The following is an 18,586-nucleotide window of genomic DNA, read 5'->3' on the forward strand; positions in this document are numbered from 1 at the left end:
CCAATGTCTCAAAGCTTTGATTCATTGTTATACTCTGCAACAATACTTTGATTGTCTCGCATAACTCTTCACAATGTAATCCATAACCAAGCTGTAACAAATTGTACTTCCATCATTCATATCATATTGTAAGCCACACTGAGCCCGCAAAAAGGTGGGAAAATGTGGAATACAAATGCAATAAATAATAATAATAATAATTAGAGGGACTGCACTGCAGGGAGGGAGTGAGAGGGATAGACGGACGCTGCATCGGGGGGGGGGGGGGGATGAGAGAGAGAAACGCTTGGGGCTTGTGGCTGGGGAGGCTTAGCCTCCCCAAGCCTCTTATACCGGGCGCCTATGTCTCCAAGGTAGCACAGAGGCTACCTGACTGGAGGTGGGACCTCTCTACAACATCCCTGTAGGTCTCCTCTATGTATTTCTCTATCTCCCTCATCTCTACCAAATCTGCAACTCTAGCCTCGAGAGAATGAACAGCCCCTGAGGTCATTGCCGCCGCCTCCCAGGCCGCCGCACCCAATCCCCACCCGCCCCCTCCGTCCGCCACCGGGCTGGGCCCCCGGCATTGAAACCATCACATCGTCTCACCTGTCACCTCGCTCCGTGACTGAAAGCGCAGCAGCAGCAGATCGGATTCGCCTCCCTTTGGGCCTTCCCTCCCTGTGTCCCGCCCTCGCGGAAGTTACATCAGATGAGGGCGGGACACAGGGAGGGAAGGCCCGAAGGGAGGTGAATCCGATCTGCCGCTGCTGCACTTTGAGCAGGGACTGTTCCTGTTCAGAAGGAATGGATCCTAAGGAGCTTAGCCGAGATTGGGTGGCAGAGCCTGTGGTGGGAGGCGGGGATAGTGCTGGGCAGACTTACACGGTCTGTGCCCTGAAAAGGACAGGTACAAATCAAGGTAAGGTATACACAAAAAGTAGCACATATGAGTTTATCTTGTAGGGCAGACTGGATGGACCATGTAGGTCTTTTTCTGCTGTCATTTACTATGTTATGACTGTCTATGGTGTACAGCGCTGCGTATGCCTTGTAGCGCTATAGAAGTGATAAGTAGTAGTAGTAGTCACGGCGGTGACAGGTGAGGCACTGTGATGATTTCAATGCAGGGGGCCCGGTGGCGGACGGTCGACAGAGCCGAGGGTGGGTGAGATTGGGGACTGTGGTGCCGGGCCCCCCTTGGAGGCCCGGGCCCGGGGAATTTTGTTCCCCCTGCCACCCCCCCTCTCGGCGGCCCTGGTAGTGGGACTTGAACCTGGTTCATTAGCATATGAGGATGCTGTGCTAACCACTAGGCTACATCAGCAGGCAACACCAAGCTTTTAATTGAAAGAACACAAGAGCACTGCATAATTAGGTAGGAAACATCTCTGTGAAGCACCAAAGAGGTGCTATGTCCAGCAGCAGGATCCCACTGTATAGCAGGCAACACACTCTCTAAGTCCCAAATGAGAAATGTAACCAAACGAGTGCTGCTTATAATGGCTGCAAAAATCGGTGCTCTAGTTTGGTTATTCTATAAACGGCGCTCTGGTTGGGCCACCATTTATAGAACAGCACGTAACAACAGGATCTATGCTGAACTTCCACCTTGGTTAAACATTGGTTTCAGGTGGTGTAATCCTTGCGCCTAAATTAGGCACAGATCCTCCGAATTCTATAATACTGCGTGTATCTTTTGTGAATGCCCCTGACCTGCCCATGTTCCTCCCACAGTCATGCCCCTTTTCAGCTGCGCACTAAGAAGTTTATGCACTCACCTTTATAGAATAGTGTGTAGCAAGTTGCAAGTGTAAATCCAAAATGTTGCCAATTAGTGCTAATAATTGATTGCTGGAGATCAATTATCAGTGCTAATAGGCTCATTAATCAATTGTACATGGAAATTTGGCATGCAATTTTGAGCACCTTATATAGAACCTGGGAGATAATTCTTTGTGTCCTGTCTTGAAGAATCATGTCCTCTTGTTGAAACCATGCTCTCTTCTGGCTGTGATTATGATGTTGCAAAGAGGTGGGAAAATGTGGGATACAAATGCAATAAATAAATAAATGTTACTCTGGTCAGGGCCTGCATTACCATGGCATAAGGCTGCCAACAAGCTTTTGATCTTTGGAAACAAGCTTAGCCAGTGCTAGCAGTTTTGCATTCACTGCATCTATGAAGTTTCTGCCTCTCTTAAGAGAAACTGGAACGAGTTCATAGATGGAATGGGGGCAAAAGAAGGGCGGTCCCAGCCTGTGTTTGGTGACCTGATGAAATTGTCAGTAACACTTCATGGCAGTCACTTTCTCTTTTAATCAAATCTTACCTTCCAGCTCTTCTTTCTCATAGTGAATATTAAGCACAGTACTGGTACCACCCTGATCCACAACTGCCTCTTCATCTGGTCTCTGTGAAAAAAAGTAATAATTCATAGATATTATAATTGTTGAATTAATATTTAAATTTATTATTTTCCTGTTCTGTACAATATTTCAGAAGAACACAAGGACAGTAGCTCTATCTTAATCTGTACCAATTAAATAGGATCAAAGCCTGTATTGTTTGCAGTGTACACATGTATTCTTAGGCTGAGTGCATTACAGCCAATTTCAAAGAGATACATATACATTGTTTCCCTTTGAATATTAGCAGCCACAAAGCATGGTGCTAAAACCATCTATACACTCTGGCTCTGCACCTGTTATTTCTGCTGGAGGCCAAAATGGAGCAAGATATTTCATGTACCAGTATATCTGAAAACAAAATACCAGTGGCCTAGCCAGAAAACCAATTTTGGTGGGCCTGAGCTCAAAGTGGGTGGCAAAAACGTTTATCTGCCTCGCCCTACCTTCACCTCAAAATATAAATACTTTAGCTAATGAGGATCCTCAAACTCTGTTAGCTGAAGACTTCCTCTGAAAGTGCCCAGAACTTCCTTTTACCAAGCTTGGCAGGCAGTAGCAACATCCCTAAGCGACTGAAGCTGGCACCCCTTGCATCCTTAGTTGTCAGTAACTCAAAGATGCTGTTGCCAACTGCAGAGCTTGGTAGAAGGGAGTTCTGACTGCCTTTGGAGGAGGTCCTCAGCCGGGATGCTTGGGGAGCCCCACCAGCTATAAAGCAAGAGTAAGGGCCAGTGTTAGACTTGCTCTGGCCCAGGTCAGAAAATAAAGGCGGGCACTCTCTCTAATCCCCTCTCTTCTCTGCCTCCCTTCCGATTTCTGTACCTGCCATTACTATCACACTGACAAACCCTCACCAAAAACAGAACAAGGGATCACAAGTTAGAAATAAAAATATTTACACAAAAATTGTATTGAGAACCCCAAGAAGTTAAACTTAACATGTACTACAACCCTGGAGAAATAAAAACAAAAATGCATTTCCTTTCTACTGAACACAATGCAAAGACATTTGCTGTGCACTTTTCACAAAACTAACATATTCCATTTAAACATTCAAAATAAAATACTTTTTTCTACCTTTGATGTCTGGACATTTTATTTTTCCATTATGTTGCTTCTAATTTCCTGTCTGTCGTCTACTAATTCTCCTTCAAGAGACTGCTGTCCATTTGTCTTTTCTCCTCTCTACTGTCTATTCCCTCACTACATCTACCTCTGACATACTGATCATTCCTTTTTAGCTGTTTCATCTTTTTTTTATTTTTTTTATTTTCTGCCTCTCTGTCAACTCAAATTTTGCTCTCTTTCTTGCCTTTCTCCTTCTTTTTACTTTATAGCTGCCTACCAGATCGTCATCTTCTTCTCTCACCCACAAGCCATCCCATTATCCAACTCACTCCTTCTCCAGCCATTCCCTTTCATCTTTAATCTACTCTCCATTACTATATTTCTATCCTCTGTAATCATTACTCATCCATTTCCTTGCCACCCTCTTCCTCCCCCCCCCCCCCCCCCCCAGCATCTCCCACATGGTTCCACCATTCCCAGCATCTTCCTCCATCCACCCTTCTAGCTCAGTATCTACTCCCTCTTTCTTCCCTCCCTGCTCTTGTAGCCCAACATCTCCCTGTCCCTTCTCTTCTCTCCTCCCCTGTCCCCCATGGTCCAGCATTTCTCCCTCTCTCTTCCCTCACTCCCATTGTCTTGCATCTCTCCATCATTCTCATTTGCTCCTGGATCCAATATCTCCCTCTCTCCCCTCTCCTATGAATCTCCCCTGCCTCTCATCCAACCCCATGTCCTACATCTCCCCCTCTCTCCCATTGTCCACATCCTTCTTTCCCCCTCCCTTGTACCCCAGATCCAATATCTGTCTTCCCCCTCCCTCCCATGCAGCATTCTCTTCCTTCCTCCACTGTGTCCAACATTTCTTCCTCTCTCCCACTGTCCACCATCTCTGTCTCCCCCTCCTTTGTGCCCCAGGTCCAATATCTCTTTCTCCTCCTCCCATACAGCATCTCTCCCTTCCTCCCATCCACTGTCAAGCCCAACATTTCTCCCTCTCTTCTCCGTGCACCATCTCTCCCTCCCCTCCACCCCCATATACAGGATTTCTCCCTTTCTTGCCCCCCTCTACCCCTTTGTCTCTCTCTCCCTTCCTCCCCTCCACCCTCTTGCACCATCTCTCCCTTCCCTTCACCTCTGTGTCCAACATTTCTCCCTGTGTTCTCCCTCCCCCTCCATGCAACATTTCTCCTTCTCCATCCACCCCATATCTCTTGTCCCAATCCACCTCTCCCTCCAGGCAGCATTTCTCCCTCTCCTCCCACTATATATAAGATTTCTCCCTCTGCTCCGCTGCCTGCCCAGTACCTTGGCTGAGCCCAAAATGTAGCTATGCGCACTTCTCCCCAGGCTCCGCTTCGCTGCTTGATTGTCGCTCCCTGCATTCTTCTTCTCGCCTGTCACACAGCGCTGCAATTCACATAGGCACCTGCGTGCCCTTTGCCGCGTCCATCCGGTCCTCTGATGCACTTCCTGTTAGGACCGGATAGACGCAGTAGGGGGGAGCGCAGCTGCCTGTGTGAATGGCAGCGCTGCGTGACAGGCAAGAAGAAGAATGCAGAGCGATGCAGCGAAGTGGCGCCTGGAGAGAAGAATTAAGGGCAGGCAGGCTACGCTGAACGCTGCCTCCCGGACGGCCGTACCCAGCAGAGCTGCGGGAGAAAAGGCAGCGGCAGCGAGCGAGGAATGATGTGGATGGGCAGGCCTGGAGGGAAAGTGGGTTGACCTGGGCCCATCCAGGCCCACCCGTGGTTACGCCCCTGCAAAATACAAGCATGCTCATTTACTCCCTCAACTTGTACAATGTGTTAAGATTGTAAGCAGCATACCATGTTGTAATGTGTGCTATCATTTGAATATTTTTACTGCTGTAATTGTCTTGCTATGCACTGCCTTGGATAAATTTCTTCAAAAAGGTGGTAAATAAATCCTAATAAATTAAAAGAAATAAATGCATATCCCCAAAATGATTCCTTTTAGCCTAGCTAAAGTAATACATAATATGGGAGCCTGCCAGTATTTCAGCCAAGCCTATAGAACTGCTGCCAGGCTAAATAAATGGAACCTCAGGTGGCAGCTTTGAAGGAGTGACTGAACCAACGCTTACTTCTCTCTCCATCACCTCTGGACCAGGTCTGTTGTTAAGCAAAGTACGCCACTGCCGACAGCAGCACAATCTTAGGCAACAGCAAGGGCTTTCTTATTCATGATTCTATTGGTCAGAGCCATGGATCTCAGCCTGCAGAGAACAGCCCCATGAAGGATGTAGGAAACAGGAAGGGAAGGAGGAAGGCTAGAGAGGACTATGTTCAACCAAGGTGCAACTTGTTCTGTTTCCCAACAGGAGATTTATTACAAAGAATAAATTTGGGGTCCTTTTACTAAGGTGAGCCTAAAGGTGGCCTGAAACTGGTGTAGACGCGTGTATAGGATGCGCGCAGGTCCATTTTTCAGCGCACCTGCAAAAAAATGGCTTTTGGCTGAGAATGGATGTGTGGCAAAATGAAAATTGGCAGCTAGTTTTAAAGCCTTTCCTCTGTGCCCTTCCTCTTTCTTACTCAGAAAGCTACTACCAGCTCAGCTGCACAGATACTGTGAGGTATATGCACATGAGCAATGCTGGAAGGGTATACAGCGTGGGTTTACCTTGCATAGCATACATGGCTGCACACTGCATTCAAATTAATGCATATGATGCCATTAAGTATGCCTTGGCTATGCACAAAAGAAACATGTGGTCTCTGACGCACAGTTATCATGCAAATCTTTTCTCCAGGTCCAGGGAACTTATATAGTAGCCTGGGCCCTACTGGTGCAACCCAGAATGTACCACATGGGGAAGAGTTCCACCATTTTGCAGATGACAATGCCAAAGGCAGAAGCAGGTGAGAATCGCTTCTGCCTCATTTAAGATATGAATCTGAAGAGGGCCTGAGTAAGCGGTCATGTGGGAGTGGATCTGGGTCTAGGTCCCCACTAGATACCAAGGATAAAACAAAAAAATCAAGTCAGGTGGGGGGGGGGGGGGGGGGGTAATCGTGGAAAGGTGCCACTAGATACCAGGGTAATTTTAAAGTCAAGAGAAAGGAGGGGGGGCAGTCATGCAGGGTAAGTTGGTCGAGTCAGGCGGGAGGGGAATAAGATCAATTTGATGCTGATCACTAGCAAATGTGTTTTATTTTATTTTTTTTATGTCACCCTTCCTGTTGGTGCCTGAACCAATCCCCACTCAGGCACTGACAGGAAGAATGAAATTTCATAATGAGATGCCGATTACTACCGCGATTTTAATACAGCAAGAATTTGCATGCACATTGCATACAGCATGCTGAGGTAGGTTTGGAGAGCTAATTTTGCAATAGAGCTGCAAGGCTTTCTGCATCGGCCCCTCAGACCCTCTTTCTCTGTGTAACTAACTGTGTGCCTGTCTGTTTCTGTGTCTAGTACTGCCACTAGGTCTTAGGCCAGATACAATGAGTGACACGCACTTGGGATCACAGGTGCTTTGGCTCACAGGAGGGGCAACAGTGGGAGAAGGAGGTACCCTCTGCGGATGATACACAGGCCCAGAACACAGTTAGACTTGTCTGAAGATCAATGCATACACAGGTTTAGATCTAACAAGGAGACTAAACATACAGATGATTCATAATGCCTCCCATTTAATTGATATTTGTGCACACACCCAAGACTGTTGTTATGATGCCTACAGTCTATCACAATAGGACATACAGGATTGCTTTGAGACTAGCAAGATCACTAAGGGGTGGCGTCTAGGTAAGCAAATACATCCCACACTCTCCAAACTAACATTCTTTTTTTATATTTAATGAAAGTCTTTATTAATTTCTCAAACAGAACATTACCAGCAAGAGAAATGCACAACAGCACCATACTAAATCACAAAACAGTAAAATATGAAAAACTAACATTCTTTTGTTCTTCTCACAGAACCATAACTGATTTTGACTGTGCAGCATCACCACAGACCCATTCACCAATGTTTCTTCTGCTCCACCCCCCCTCCCCACCAAGTTGATATAACTCATGAACACCATTTCCAATCCCCAAAGGAGGACAAAGGCACTTTCCCAGGCCTGTTGAAGACACGCTTCAGATGTCTCGACAGATCAGGGAAGAACAACTACTATACACCCCTTTCGAAGCATTTGTTTTTTCATGGCTTCCTGCATGTCACCTCACCCACACTACATTCATAGGCTGTCTCCTCCTGAAGACCCTCAGCTGGAACCCCCAGACAGGAATGAAGAGGGGGAAGCAGCACAACATATCCCTGAGCAGGCAATGGCAGCAAGGAATGAACTTATTTACAGACATTTCCAGTGTGTAATTGTTCATTTATTTACAGTGACTACATACAATATCAGTGTTTTCATGGTTGACCATGTTTACACACCTGTTGATTGGAAGAGTACACGAGTAGGAGGACTGAACTTCAGAAAGGTAGCTGTCTCTACAGACTGTTACTACTAGGTGTATGGCTCCTGCAAACATGAGATTTCCTCAAGATTTTTCTCAATAATCCCTCTCTGTTGTCATCCACCTACCACACCCCTACTTCAAGAGTTGATTAGCATCTCTGCCCCACAACAGCACTCTTCCAGTCAGGTGTGAGAGAGGTATTAGGCAGCAGTCTTTCGGGCATTTTCTTACCTCTAACACTAATGTGAAGGAAACTGTGCAAAGGGCAAGAGCTCAAGTGCTGGTGAACAACATAAACACTTTATCTTCTAATTCTATAATCTTGCGTGCCCATTTTGACAATTTAGCACAAAAAATGTTAATTCAGGTTATAGAATATTGCTGGGTACATGCATAACTGAATTGTTAAATTAGGTGCTAATTGGCATTAATCAATAATTGGACTTAATTGGACTTAATTGGCACTAATTTGCTTTAATTTGCAGTTACGTGAACACCTGCACTTAGTATTCTATAACCATCGCACATAATTTCTTTAGTGCACAACTGCTAAGGGGTGTGGATGTGGGAGGGGCATGGGCAGTTAAGGGTATGACTAGCACTTATAGAATACTTGGCAGTTATGCAGTTAGGCACGAGCCATTGAGCTAGTAGTGTAAGTGCTCATGCCTAAAGTTAGACATGTAGGAGGTCACATGATGCCATGCTAGTGAGCAGGCACAGGTGGGACAAGCTCCCGGGCCCCGACCTCCAAAATTCACCCTCCAGTTCATATTTCTGGTACAGAAACTTAGAAACTGAAATGCCATCCTACTGTTTTTAACAGCGAGGTCAGCATAAATTGATCGGGCTTATGGCTATCACAGTACCACAATGAGAAAAGGAAAAGTTGTGCCAAAGTGATCCCAAAATGGCGGATAGAGGCGAAGCCAGACCATCAACGATAAGCTCCACATGGGTTGATGAGATTGTTGCAGAGATAAAGCAGGTTATAAATGCTTTGTTGGATAAGCGACTGCAACACATTACAGATAAGCTTGATACTGTCGATGGGAGACTGGAGTCGCTGAAAGGAGATTTCTCTGCACAATGTCAGCGCGTGTACAATTTAGAAGACCGCATGCAACAGCTCTCAACATCAAATACAGATCTTCAGACTAAACTTCGGGTGATGGAGAAAAAGATGGATGATATTAAAAATAGGTCCCGAAGGGGAAACTTGCGCCTAGTTGGCTTCCCGGAAATAATTACTGAATCAAAGCTAAGAGGGTTCCTGGAATCCTGGCTCATCACCACCTTGTAGCTGCAATCTGAGGTCGACACTCTACGCATTGAACGGGCCCATCAGCTGGGTCCTAAAAGACCAACAGAGACAAGTCCCCAATTAGTCATCTTTAAATTACTTAATTACATGCACAAATCTGAAATTTTGAGGACTATTCATAGTACTAAAGGTCCACTCACCTTCGAAAACAAACAAGTACTGAGCTTTCAAGATTTTTTTTCCACAGTTTCCACCATGAGGAAGGCTTATGCTCCTATATGTGCTGAACTACACCGGCGCCAGCTCATCTTAAGGTGTTCACTGAAGGCAAACCACAATTTTTTGATTCAACAGAAATAGCCAAGGCCTTTCTTCAATGCCTGTCATCATCGAGTGCCTCAACTTGATCGGTGGTTGTAAGGCTGATCAGGCCTTGCCGGTCACTATCTGGATATTTTTATTTATTTATTTTCCTTATAGCTTTGGTGAAAGTTTTTGCTAAGCATGGCTATTGGCTTCCTCACATCCTGGATTTTGATGCTCTAAACAATGAGACACATCATTGGGTGATTTAATTTTTGCTGAGAGGATATTAATCTGAACACTCTTATATTTGTGTATATAAGGGTCCTTCAAATACCATGCTTTTGTCCTGGCTTACTTTTACAGCAAGAGGAAGTTTGATTTATAGTTTGAGACCTTCTTTGAAATTCTTATAACCTTGTATGAACATTAGGGTTTTCTCACTCAGGATAGCACTACATGGTCGTATGTGAAATTTTTGCTCCTTTCTGTTACAATGATGTGTCGTGGGTTTTTATAATGCTGGTGTGAGACTCTGCTAAGCGTGGTTGTTGACCTTCTACAGTTATGGATTTCAGAGTGAAAACTATAGAGTGGACAGCAAAGTGCACTGTATGGTCTTTATTCTACCTATCTGTATTTTTGCTTCAACATTATGTACACTCAAGACTTTAAAATGCCTCGCGTTTGTCACTGCTCTCCTTTCTACCAGGGAGACATTTGGTTTACTATTTAAGACTATATTTGAAATCCTGATAGACTTCTTTGAACTTCAGGGTGTTTTCCACTATACAGCACTGCTTGACTTTTAAAGCACCCTTTGCTCTTTTCTGCTACAATGCTATGCTATTTGTTTTGTTTTGAATATATAATCCTTGACTGAGCTCCAGCTAGATGTAGCTGCTAGCATCCTTGGGCCTTGGATCTAGCTATAATAATAGAGATTTGAAACCTGAAACAAACTGTGAATTGTATTAAACTTTGCTGAGCAAACTTCATTACAAGTTTTTGTGCCCCAGCTTTACTTTACTTGTACACAGGATTTCTAAGCCGCCTTTTTCAGGAAGAGAGAAATGTGTTTTATTGTGTGAGATTCCCTTTGAATAATTTTCACAGACATATTTGAGCCCTAAGATTTTCTAAGTCGACTCAGAAAGATGAAGACAGGAGAGAATACCTAAATAAGCGAAGAGAAGCTGGAAAAGCTATCAGGAAAGTAAAGCGGCAAATGGAGGAAAAGATAGCTAATATGGTAAAATTAGGTGACCTTTTTCAGATATGTAAGTGACAAGAGGAAGTGCCATAATAGCATTGTGAGGCTCAAAGCTGAGGGAGAGAAATATGTGGAAGATGATAAGGATAAAGCTGAACTGCTTAACAATTATTTTAGCTCTGTGTTCACGAATAAAAGACAGCAGGTAGGGCTGCAGAAAACAAAGGCTAAAGTGGATGGATGTATGGTAGACCAAGACCCGTTTACGGAGGACTGTGTTCGTGAAGAGCTTGCCAAACTAGTAGACAGAGCGATGGGGCCAGATGGGATACACCCAAGGGTGCTTAAGGAACTCAGAGAAGTTCTCTGACGGACCTCTTCAATGCTTCCTTACAAACTAGAGTGGTCCTGGTGGACTGGAGAAGGGCAGATGTGGTTCCTTTGCACAAGAGTGGAAGTAAGGAGGAGGTTGGGAATTACAGACCTGTCAGTCTGACCTCGGTGGTGAGTAAGCTAATAGAAATGCTTCTAAAGAGGAGGATTGTGAGATTTCTTGAACTAAATGGAATGCGGGACCCGAGGCAGCATGGCTTCACAAGTGGCAGGTTGTGTCAGACGAATCTGACTGTCTTATTCAACTGGGTGACCAAACAGTTGGATGTGGGAGGGGCGCTTGATGTGGTATACTTGGATTTCAGCAAAGCCTTTAACACTGTTCCGCAGAAGCGACTGATAAATAAATTAAGTGCCCTTGGTATGGGACCTAGAGTAACGGATTGGGTTAAAAATTGGTTGAATGGTAGGAGACAGAGGGTAGTAGTAAATGGAGCTTGCTCTGAAGAAAGGAGGTCGTCAGTGGAATACCGCAGGGATCGGTCCTAGAGCCGGCTCTTTTTAACATCTTTGTGAGTGATATTGCGGAAGGGCTGTCTGGTAAGGTTTGTCTCTTTGCGGGTGATACTAAACTCTGCAACAGGGTGGACACTCCGGAGGATGTGATTGACATGAGGAAGGACCTAGCAAAGCTGGAGGAATGGACCGATATTTGGCAACTAAAGTTTAATCCCAAAAAATGCAGGGTCATGCACTTGGGTCGCAAGAATCCGAGGGAATGGTACAGTATAGGGGGTGAAGTGCTTCAGTGTGCGAAGGAAGAACGGGACTTGGGGGTGATTGTGTCTGATGACCTTAAAGCTTCCAAACAGGTAGAAATAGCGATGGTCAAAGCAAGAAGGATGCTTGGGTGCATAAAGAGAGGCATGACCCACAGTAAAAAGGAGGTGATAGTGCCGTTGTATAAGTCTCTAGTGAGGCCCCATTTGGAGTACTGCGTGCAGTTCTGGAGACCGCACCTACGGAAAGATATAAACAGGATGCAGTCGGTCCAGAGGGTGGCTACGAAATTAGTAAACGGTCTTCAACGCAAAAATTATAGGGACAGGCTTATGGAAGAGAGGAGGGAGAGAGGAGACATGATAGAGACGTTTAAATATCTCAAGGGCATTTATGTACAGGAAGACAGCCTTTTCAAATGGAGAGCTCTGGAATGAGGGGGCATATGACAAAGTTAAGAGGGAATGGGCTTGGGAGTAATCTAAGGAAGTACTATTTCACAGAAAGGGTGGGGGAGGCATAGAATGGCCTCCCGGTGGAAGTTGTGGAGTCAAGGACTGTTCCAGAATTTAAAAAGGCATGGGATAAACATGTGGGATCGCTTGGGAACAGGAAGAATTAGGGGCTACAGAGGATGGGCAGACTGGATGGGTCATAGGTCTTTTATCTGTCATCATGTTTCTATGTTAGAACTCTGTGAGCTGTTATAAAACTTTTATTCTTCTCTGATGCACTCCTGGTTTTTTGCATATTATTTTTATTATTTAGTTGTTTTTATATTGTTCAAAAATGACTAAGTAGACTATATATGACTTGCTTTTCATTTGCTGTTTATTATTATTTCTATGCAGGGAAGTCTTTTTCAGGGTCTCTATATTAAGTTACCAGATGCATTCTTTCTTTCTTTACTTTTAACCGAGTTTTGGAGGGGGGATTGGGGCATCGGGGGAAGGGGGGGTTCCACACTGACCTAGTCCTTTTACGGGGTGGGTGTGGTTAAAAAGAGTTAGGTAGGGGGGAAGGGAATAAGTTCTATTATGACTGGCAGTGGGATACTAGGGGGAATTATTTTTCTATATGTGAATGTTTTTTATTATTTATTTTATGTTGGGTTTCAATGTCCTGTTTCGGTTATTGGTGAGCCCTTAGGTTCCCGGAGGCCCGCAAGATCTCCGAGGACCGCCGTGCACCCCCGAATCTTCACCCGCGGCGACCGCCGTTCACCGAGGGTTGAGCCCCCAGCTGCAGGCGGCCAGCAGGACTGCTGGAACCGCGGGGTGACGGCCGGCCTGGCGGGTAGTCAGCAACACAGTCTCGGAAGGGCAGCTAGCAAGGACGGCTAGCACAGAAAAGGAATGCAGTCACTGAGGATGGCTAGCAAGGACGGCTAGCGGGAAGTGAAACGCAGTCTCTGAGGGTGGCTAGCAAGGACGGCTAGCTGGAAGAGGAACACAGTCTCTGAAGGGGACTAGCAAGGACGGCTAGCTTGAAGAGGAACACAGTCTCTGAAGGTGGCTAGCAGGGGCGGCTAGCGGGAAGTGGAACACAGTCTCTGAAGGTGGCTAGCAAGGACGGCTAGCTTGAAGAGGAACACCGTCTCTGGAGGTGGCTAGCAAGGACGGCTAGCGGGAAGTGGAACACAGTCTCTGAAGGTGGCTAGCAAGGACGGCTAGCTGGAAGAGGAACACAGTCTCTGAAGGTGACTAGCAAGGACGGCTAGCTTGAAGAGGAACACCGTCTCTGGAGGTGGCTAGCAAGGACGGCTAGCTGGAAGAGGAACACAGTCTCTGAAGGTGGCTAGCAAGGACGGCTAGCTGGAAGCGGAACACCGTCTCTGAAGGTGGCTAGCAAGGACGGCTAGCTGGAAGAGGAACACAGTCTCTGAAGGTGGCTAGCAAGGACGGCTAGCTTGAAGAGGGACACCGTCTCTGGAGGTGGCTAGCAAGGACGGCTAGCTGGAAGAAGAACACAGTCTCTGAAGGGCAACGCTCCGCACTCCACTGTGTCGGCTCCTGACAATAGAAACGGAAGCGCTGGGCCCTTCTTGTTCCGAGGTTTAAATCCCCCGCCAGTCCATCCCCTCCCTGGAGAGGAGCCAATTCCTCCAGCCCTGACAGGCAAGGAGGGCCCGGATTGGCGGACCTGCCTCGCAGGCGGAGTCTCTCCTTCCAGGCGCCAATCCGGCGCGAGTGGGCGGGACTTGCTCGCTGGTTAGCTCTGGCTGGGGAGACGACGACGCCGGCACCGCCATCTTGGCCGGCGCCTTCCCTTCCCTGAGGCCGGCGTTTGCTCCCGCGGGTCGCCAGCCTCGGGCCGACCCGCGGAAGCGCTGGCCCCGTCGGCGGCTTGTCTCTGCCGCACTGGAGCCCGAGGCTCCCGTCGGTCATCGCTCCCCGCCGCGGGAGCACAGGTGAGGACCCGGGACGGGACATTATCCTCCCCGGATGCCCCCTTTCCCCCGGGCCCGGGTTTTGAAGGATACCGGGCGTGGAAGGCTTTGATCAACTCCGGAGCATGTACATTCGCTGCAGGCTCCCAGGAGTTGTCTTCGGGGCCAAAATTCTTCCAGGACAATAAGTAATATAGCCTTCCCCACCGCTTCTTTGAATCCAGAACATCCTCCACCTCATACTCTGGATCGGGATCTGCTTCAAGATCTTCGGTCTCCTGCCGTTGGGGGTGCCATCGAGATCCTCGAAAACTTTTCAATAGGGAAATATGGAAGGCGTTATGCACCCGCAGGGTATTAGGCAATCGCAACCGATATGTCACAGCTCCAATTCGTGATTGGATTGCAAACGGTCCAATATACCGAGGTCCCAATCTCCGAGAGGGCACCCGGAGTCGGAGATATTTCGTGCTTAACCATACCTTCTGTCCTGGTTGCAAGACGGGAGCGGTTCGCCGGTGACGATCTGCGAAGTCTTTGTATTTGGTAGCTGCCCTCTGCAACTGTTCTCGGGCCATCTCCCAGACCCTTTGCAGATCTGCCAGAGTTACATTAACCATGGGGGTCGGAGATCCAGACGGGAAAGGTGCTGGAAGCCGAGGATGTCGTCCATATACCAAGAAGAATGGAGAGTCTCCCGAGGCCGAGTGGACGCTGTGGTTATATGCAAACTCGGCCCAAGGAAGTAGGGAGACCCAGTTATCTTGACGCTTGTTGACAAACGCTCGTAAGAACCCTTTTAATGTCTGATTCGTCCTCTCGACCATACCATTGGTCTGGGGATGGTATGCTGATGAAAAATGGGTCTTCACCCCCAAAGCTGTACATAAGGCCCTCCAGAAACGTGAGGTGAATTGGGGGCCTCGGTCACTAATAATCCGAAGAGGCAACCCATGAAGTCGAAAAATGTGTTGAATGAAAAGTTGGGCTAAGGCGACCGCCGAAGGAAGTCCCGGCAGGGGAACAAAATGGGCCATCCGGGAAAAATGGTCAATCACCACCCAAATCACCGTGTGTCCCCGGGAACTGGGGAGGTCGGTGATAAAATCCATGGAAAGCTCCGTCCAGGGGCCTGCCGGTACGGGCAGCGGTTGCAACTTCCCCATGGGGGTCCCGATTACCGGTTTAGTTCGGGCGCAGACAGGACAGGTGGTGACGAACTGAAGAATGTCCCGCCTCATCTGAGGCCATCAATACTGTCTGGCAATGAGACGCAGAGTCTTTTGATACCCAAAATGTCCTGCCCATCGGGACAAATGCCCCCATTGCATTACCTTTGCTCGATCAGCGGCCGGCACTAGTTCTTTCGTAGGAGCGACTTCCCCCACGGCCGCGCTGAGGCATGCCGGATCCAACATAGATTGGGTCTCCCTGGTCTCCTCTGGAACCTCAAATGCTCTGGAGAGAGAGAGTCCGCAGGGGTATTCTGGGCAGCAGCCCGAAAGACCAGTTGAAAATGAAACCTGGCGAAAAACAATGACCACCGGGCTTGTCGGGGATTGAGCCGTTGAGCCTCTTGAAGATACAGTAGATTCTTGTGGTCAGTGATCACCGTGAACCGGTGTTCCACACCCTCCAGCAGATGTCTCCATTCCTGCAGGGCTAATTTCAATGCTAAGAGCTCTCTATCCCCTACTGTATAGTTACATTCCGCCGGGGAGAATCTTCGAGAGAAGAAAGAGCAAGGTTGGCGCCAGCCCTTGGGATTCACCTGAGAGAGGACCGCCCCGGCTCCCAATGCGGACGCGTCCACCTCCACAATAAAGGGTTTCTCTGGATCCGGGGCTACCAAAATGGACGCGGAGTTGAATGCCTCTTTTACCTGGCGAAAAGCCACTTGCGCCTCGGGCGGCCAGTCCCGGACATTCGCATTTTTTCTAGTGAGCGCTGTCAACGGCGCCGTCAGTTGTGAATACTGAGGAATAAACTGGCGATAGTAGTTCGCGAATCCCAAAAAGCGTTGTAGTGCCTTCAAACACAGTGGTCGCGGCCATTCTCGAATCGCCCGGAGTTTATCCGGCTCCATCTGTAGCCCCCCGGGTAACAGAATGTGTCCCAAGAATGGCAGCGACCGCTGATGAAAAGCGCACTTACTGAGCTTAGCGAACAGGCGGTATTGCCGTAACCGTTGTAGCACTGCGCGAACATGACTCACATGTTCCGTGGGGTTTCTGGAAAAAACCAAGATGTCGTCCAGATATACAATCACCGTGGAGTTCAGCAAATCCTCAAGCACAAAGTTAATAAGTCGCTGAAACACCGCCGGGGCATTACATAGGCCAAACAGCATCACCCGATACTCGAAATGTCCCTCGTGGGTGTTAAAAGCCGTCTTCCATTCGTCCCCGCGCCGGATTCGAACTAAATTGTAGGCCCCCCGCAGGTCCAACTTGGTAAACATCTGGGCTCCTTGCAGCCTGTCAAAGAGTTCGGGAATGAGCGGTAGAGGGAAGCGATCCTTTACCGTGATGGCATTTAACCCTCGGTAATCAATACAGGGCCTCAAGGAGCCATCCTTCTTAGTAACGAAAAAGAATCCGGCCCCGGCCGGAGACATAGAGGGCCGGATAAAGCCTTTCCGCAGATTCTCCCGGATGTATTCCTGCATTACCTTGGACTCTCCTTGGGACAGGGTATACAGTCGGCCCCGCGGTGGCATGGTATCTGCCATCAAGTTAATGGCACAGTCGAACGACCGATGAGGCGGTAGAACGTCCGCCTCTGTTGGACAAAACACATCTGCAAAGTCCCTATAGTCCATGGGCAGGGAGCCCAGCTCTATCCGCGCCCCCCCCCCCCCCCGGGCATAATAGTAAATGCAGGGCAGCTGCCGATCCGGCCCTTACAACAGTTCTCCCGACAGGAGCTACCCCAAGCTCGGATACTTCCCTCGGTCCAGTCAATAACAGGGCTATGACTCCGTAGCCAGGGCAATCCTAGAACCACTGGATGAATGGTCCGGGATAGTACCAGGAATTGGACTTCTTCCCGGTGATCCTCCCCCACCTGCAATTCCAAAAAGGGGGTGATCTCCGTGACCGGCTGTGGTAATGTAGTTCCCTGGATGGAGGTTATTTGCAGCGCCGGCTGCCGCGGGAGCGTGGGCCAGCCCATCTGTTGTAGCAGTTCGTGCCCGATGAAGTTGCCCCCCGACCCAGAGTCCACTAGGGCCCGGGTCTGGATCGTGGTCTCATGCCACCGTAGTATTACTGGCAGTGTGATCAGGGAATCCAGTAGGGGAGCGGAATGCCCCAAGACCCCTCCCCTCAAGGTGCCTTGGGGGAGACGTTTCCCGCCCGGGCGGGACAGGCTCGAATAAAATGTCCGGCCTCACCACAATAGAGGCACAGTCCGTCCCACAAGCGTTTCTTCCTGTCGGAAGGAGCCAGCCGTTGACGGCCCATCACCATCGGCTCCTCCCCATTCTCCTTGGAGTCCCGGTTCCCACGGCGAGGAGACGGCCCCTTAGCAGTCCGGGACGTACCCCGTGCCCACTTCTGCCGTTCCGCCCGGGCTCTCGCTCGCTCCTGGAACCGGGTATCTACTCGGATACAGAGCGAAATCAGGGCATCCAATTGGCCTGGGACCTCTCGCCCTGCCAATTCGTCCTTAATTCGTTCTTGTAACCCTTCCATAAAGATGGCCATCAAGGACTCCGGGTTCCAACGGAGCTCCGTGGCTAAAGTCCGGAAACGAATGGCATAATCGGCCACCGTCCCCTCACCCTGATGAATTCGCAGCAGTTCCGACGCCACGGAAGATGGTCTCCCAGGAAGGTCGAACACCATACGGAACCGGCGCTGAAATTCATTGTAGTCATCCAAGATGGGGTCCTGTTGTTCGTTAAGTGGGGCCACCCAGGCCAGGGCCTTCCCTTCGCATAGGCCCATGATATATCCCACTTTACTTTGGTCCGAAGCAAATGTCTCCGGTTGCATCCGGAAGGCCAAGTTGCACTGATTGAGGAACCCCCGGCAACCTCCGGGGGCCCCATTATATCATGCTGGTTCAGGGAACCGAGGTCCCGTGCGGAACCGTCCCGAACGGGGAGCTGATGCGGCCCCCTGGACCGCAGCGGCCTGGTTCTGTACCTGAAGCGTTGAAAGTTGAGAGCATACGTTCTGGAGCGCCCCCGACAGGGCGTTCAGCTGCTCCTGCTGCTGCTGAAGTACCTTGGCCAGGTCCCGTAGATCGGGCTGCGTAGGCGAGCTCATGGCTTCCGTTTCCTGTCCTGTTTCGGTTATTGGTGAGCCCTTAGGTTCCCGGAGGCCCGCAAGATCTCCGAGGACCGCTGTGCACCCCGAATCTTCACCCGCGGCGACCGCCGTTCACCGAGGGTTGA

The 18,586-nt window shown here is 48.7% G+C and overlaps 1 protein-coding gene across 2 annotated transcripts in view; it reads right to left on the minus strand.

Annotated features, from left to right (window-relative positions):
* SLC4A8 (solute carrier family 4 member 8) overlaps positions 1 to 18,586 on the minus strand; it is a 492,841-nt gene that overhangs the window by 366,537 nt on the left and 107,718 nt on the right. For both annotated transcript variants that reach the window (XM_030198274.1, XM_030198272.1), the window contains exon 2: positions 2,316 to 2,397. In XM_030198274.1, the coding sequence (XP_030054134.1) occupies positions 2,316 to 2,397 (82 nt within the window). The remainder of the gene's footprint in view (positions 1 to 2,315; positions 2,398 to 18,586) is intronic.

This window comes from Microcaecilia unicolor, chromosome 3 (genome assembly GCF_901765095.1).
Source record: "Microcaecilia unicolor chromosome 3, aMicUni1.1, whole genome shotgun sequence".
NCBI classification, from domain to species: domain Eukaryota; kingdom Metazoa; phylum Chordata; class Amphibia; order Gymnophiona; family Siphonopidae; genus Microcaecilia; species Microcaecilia unicolor.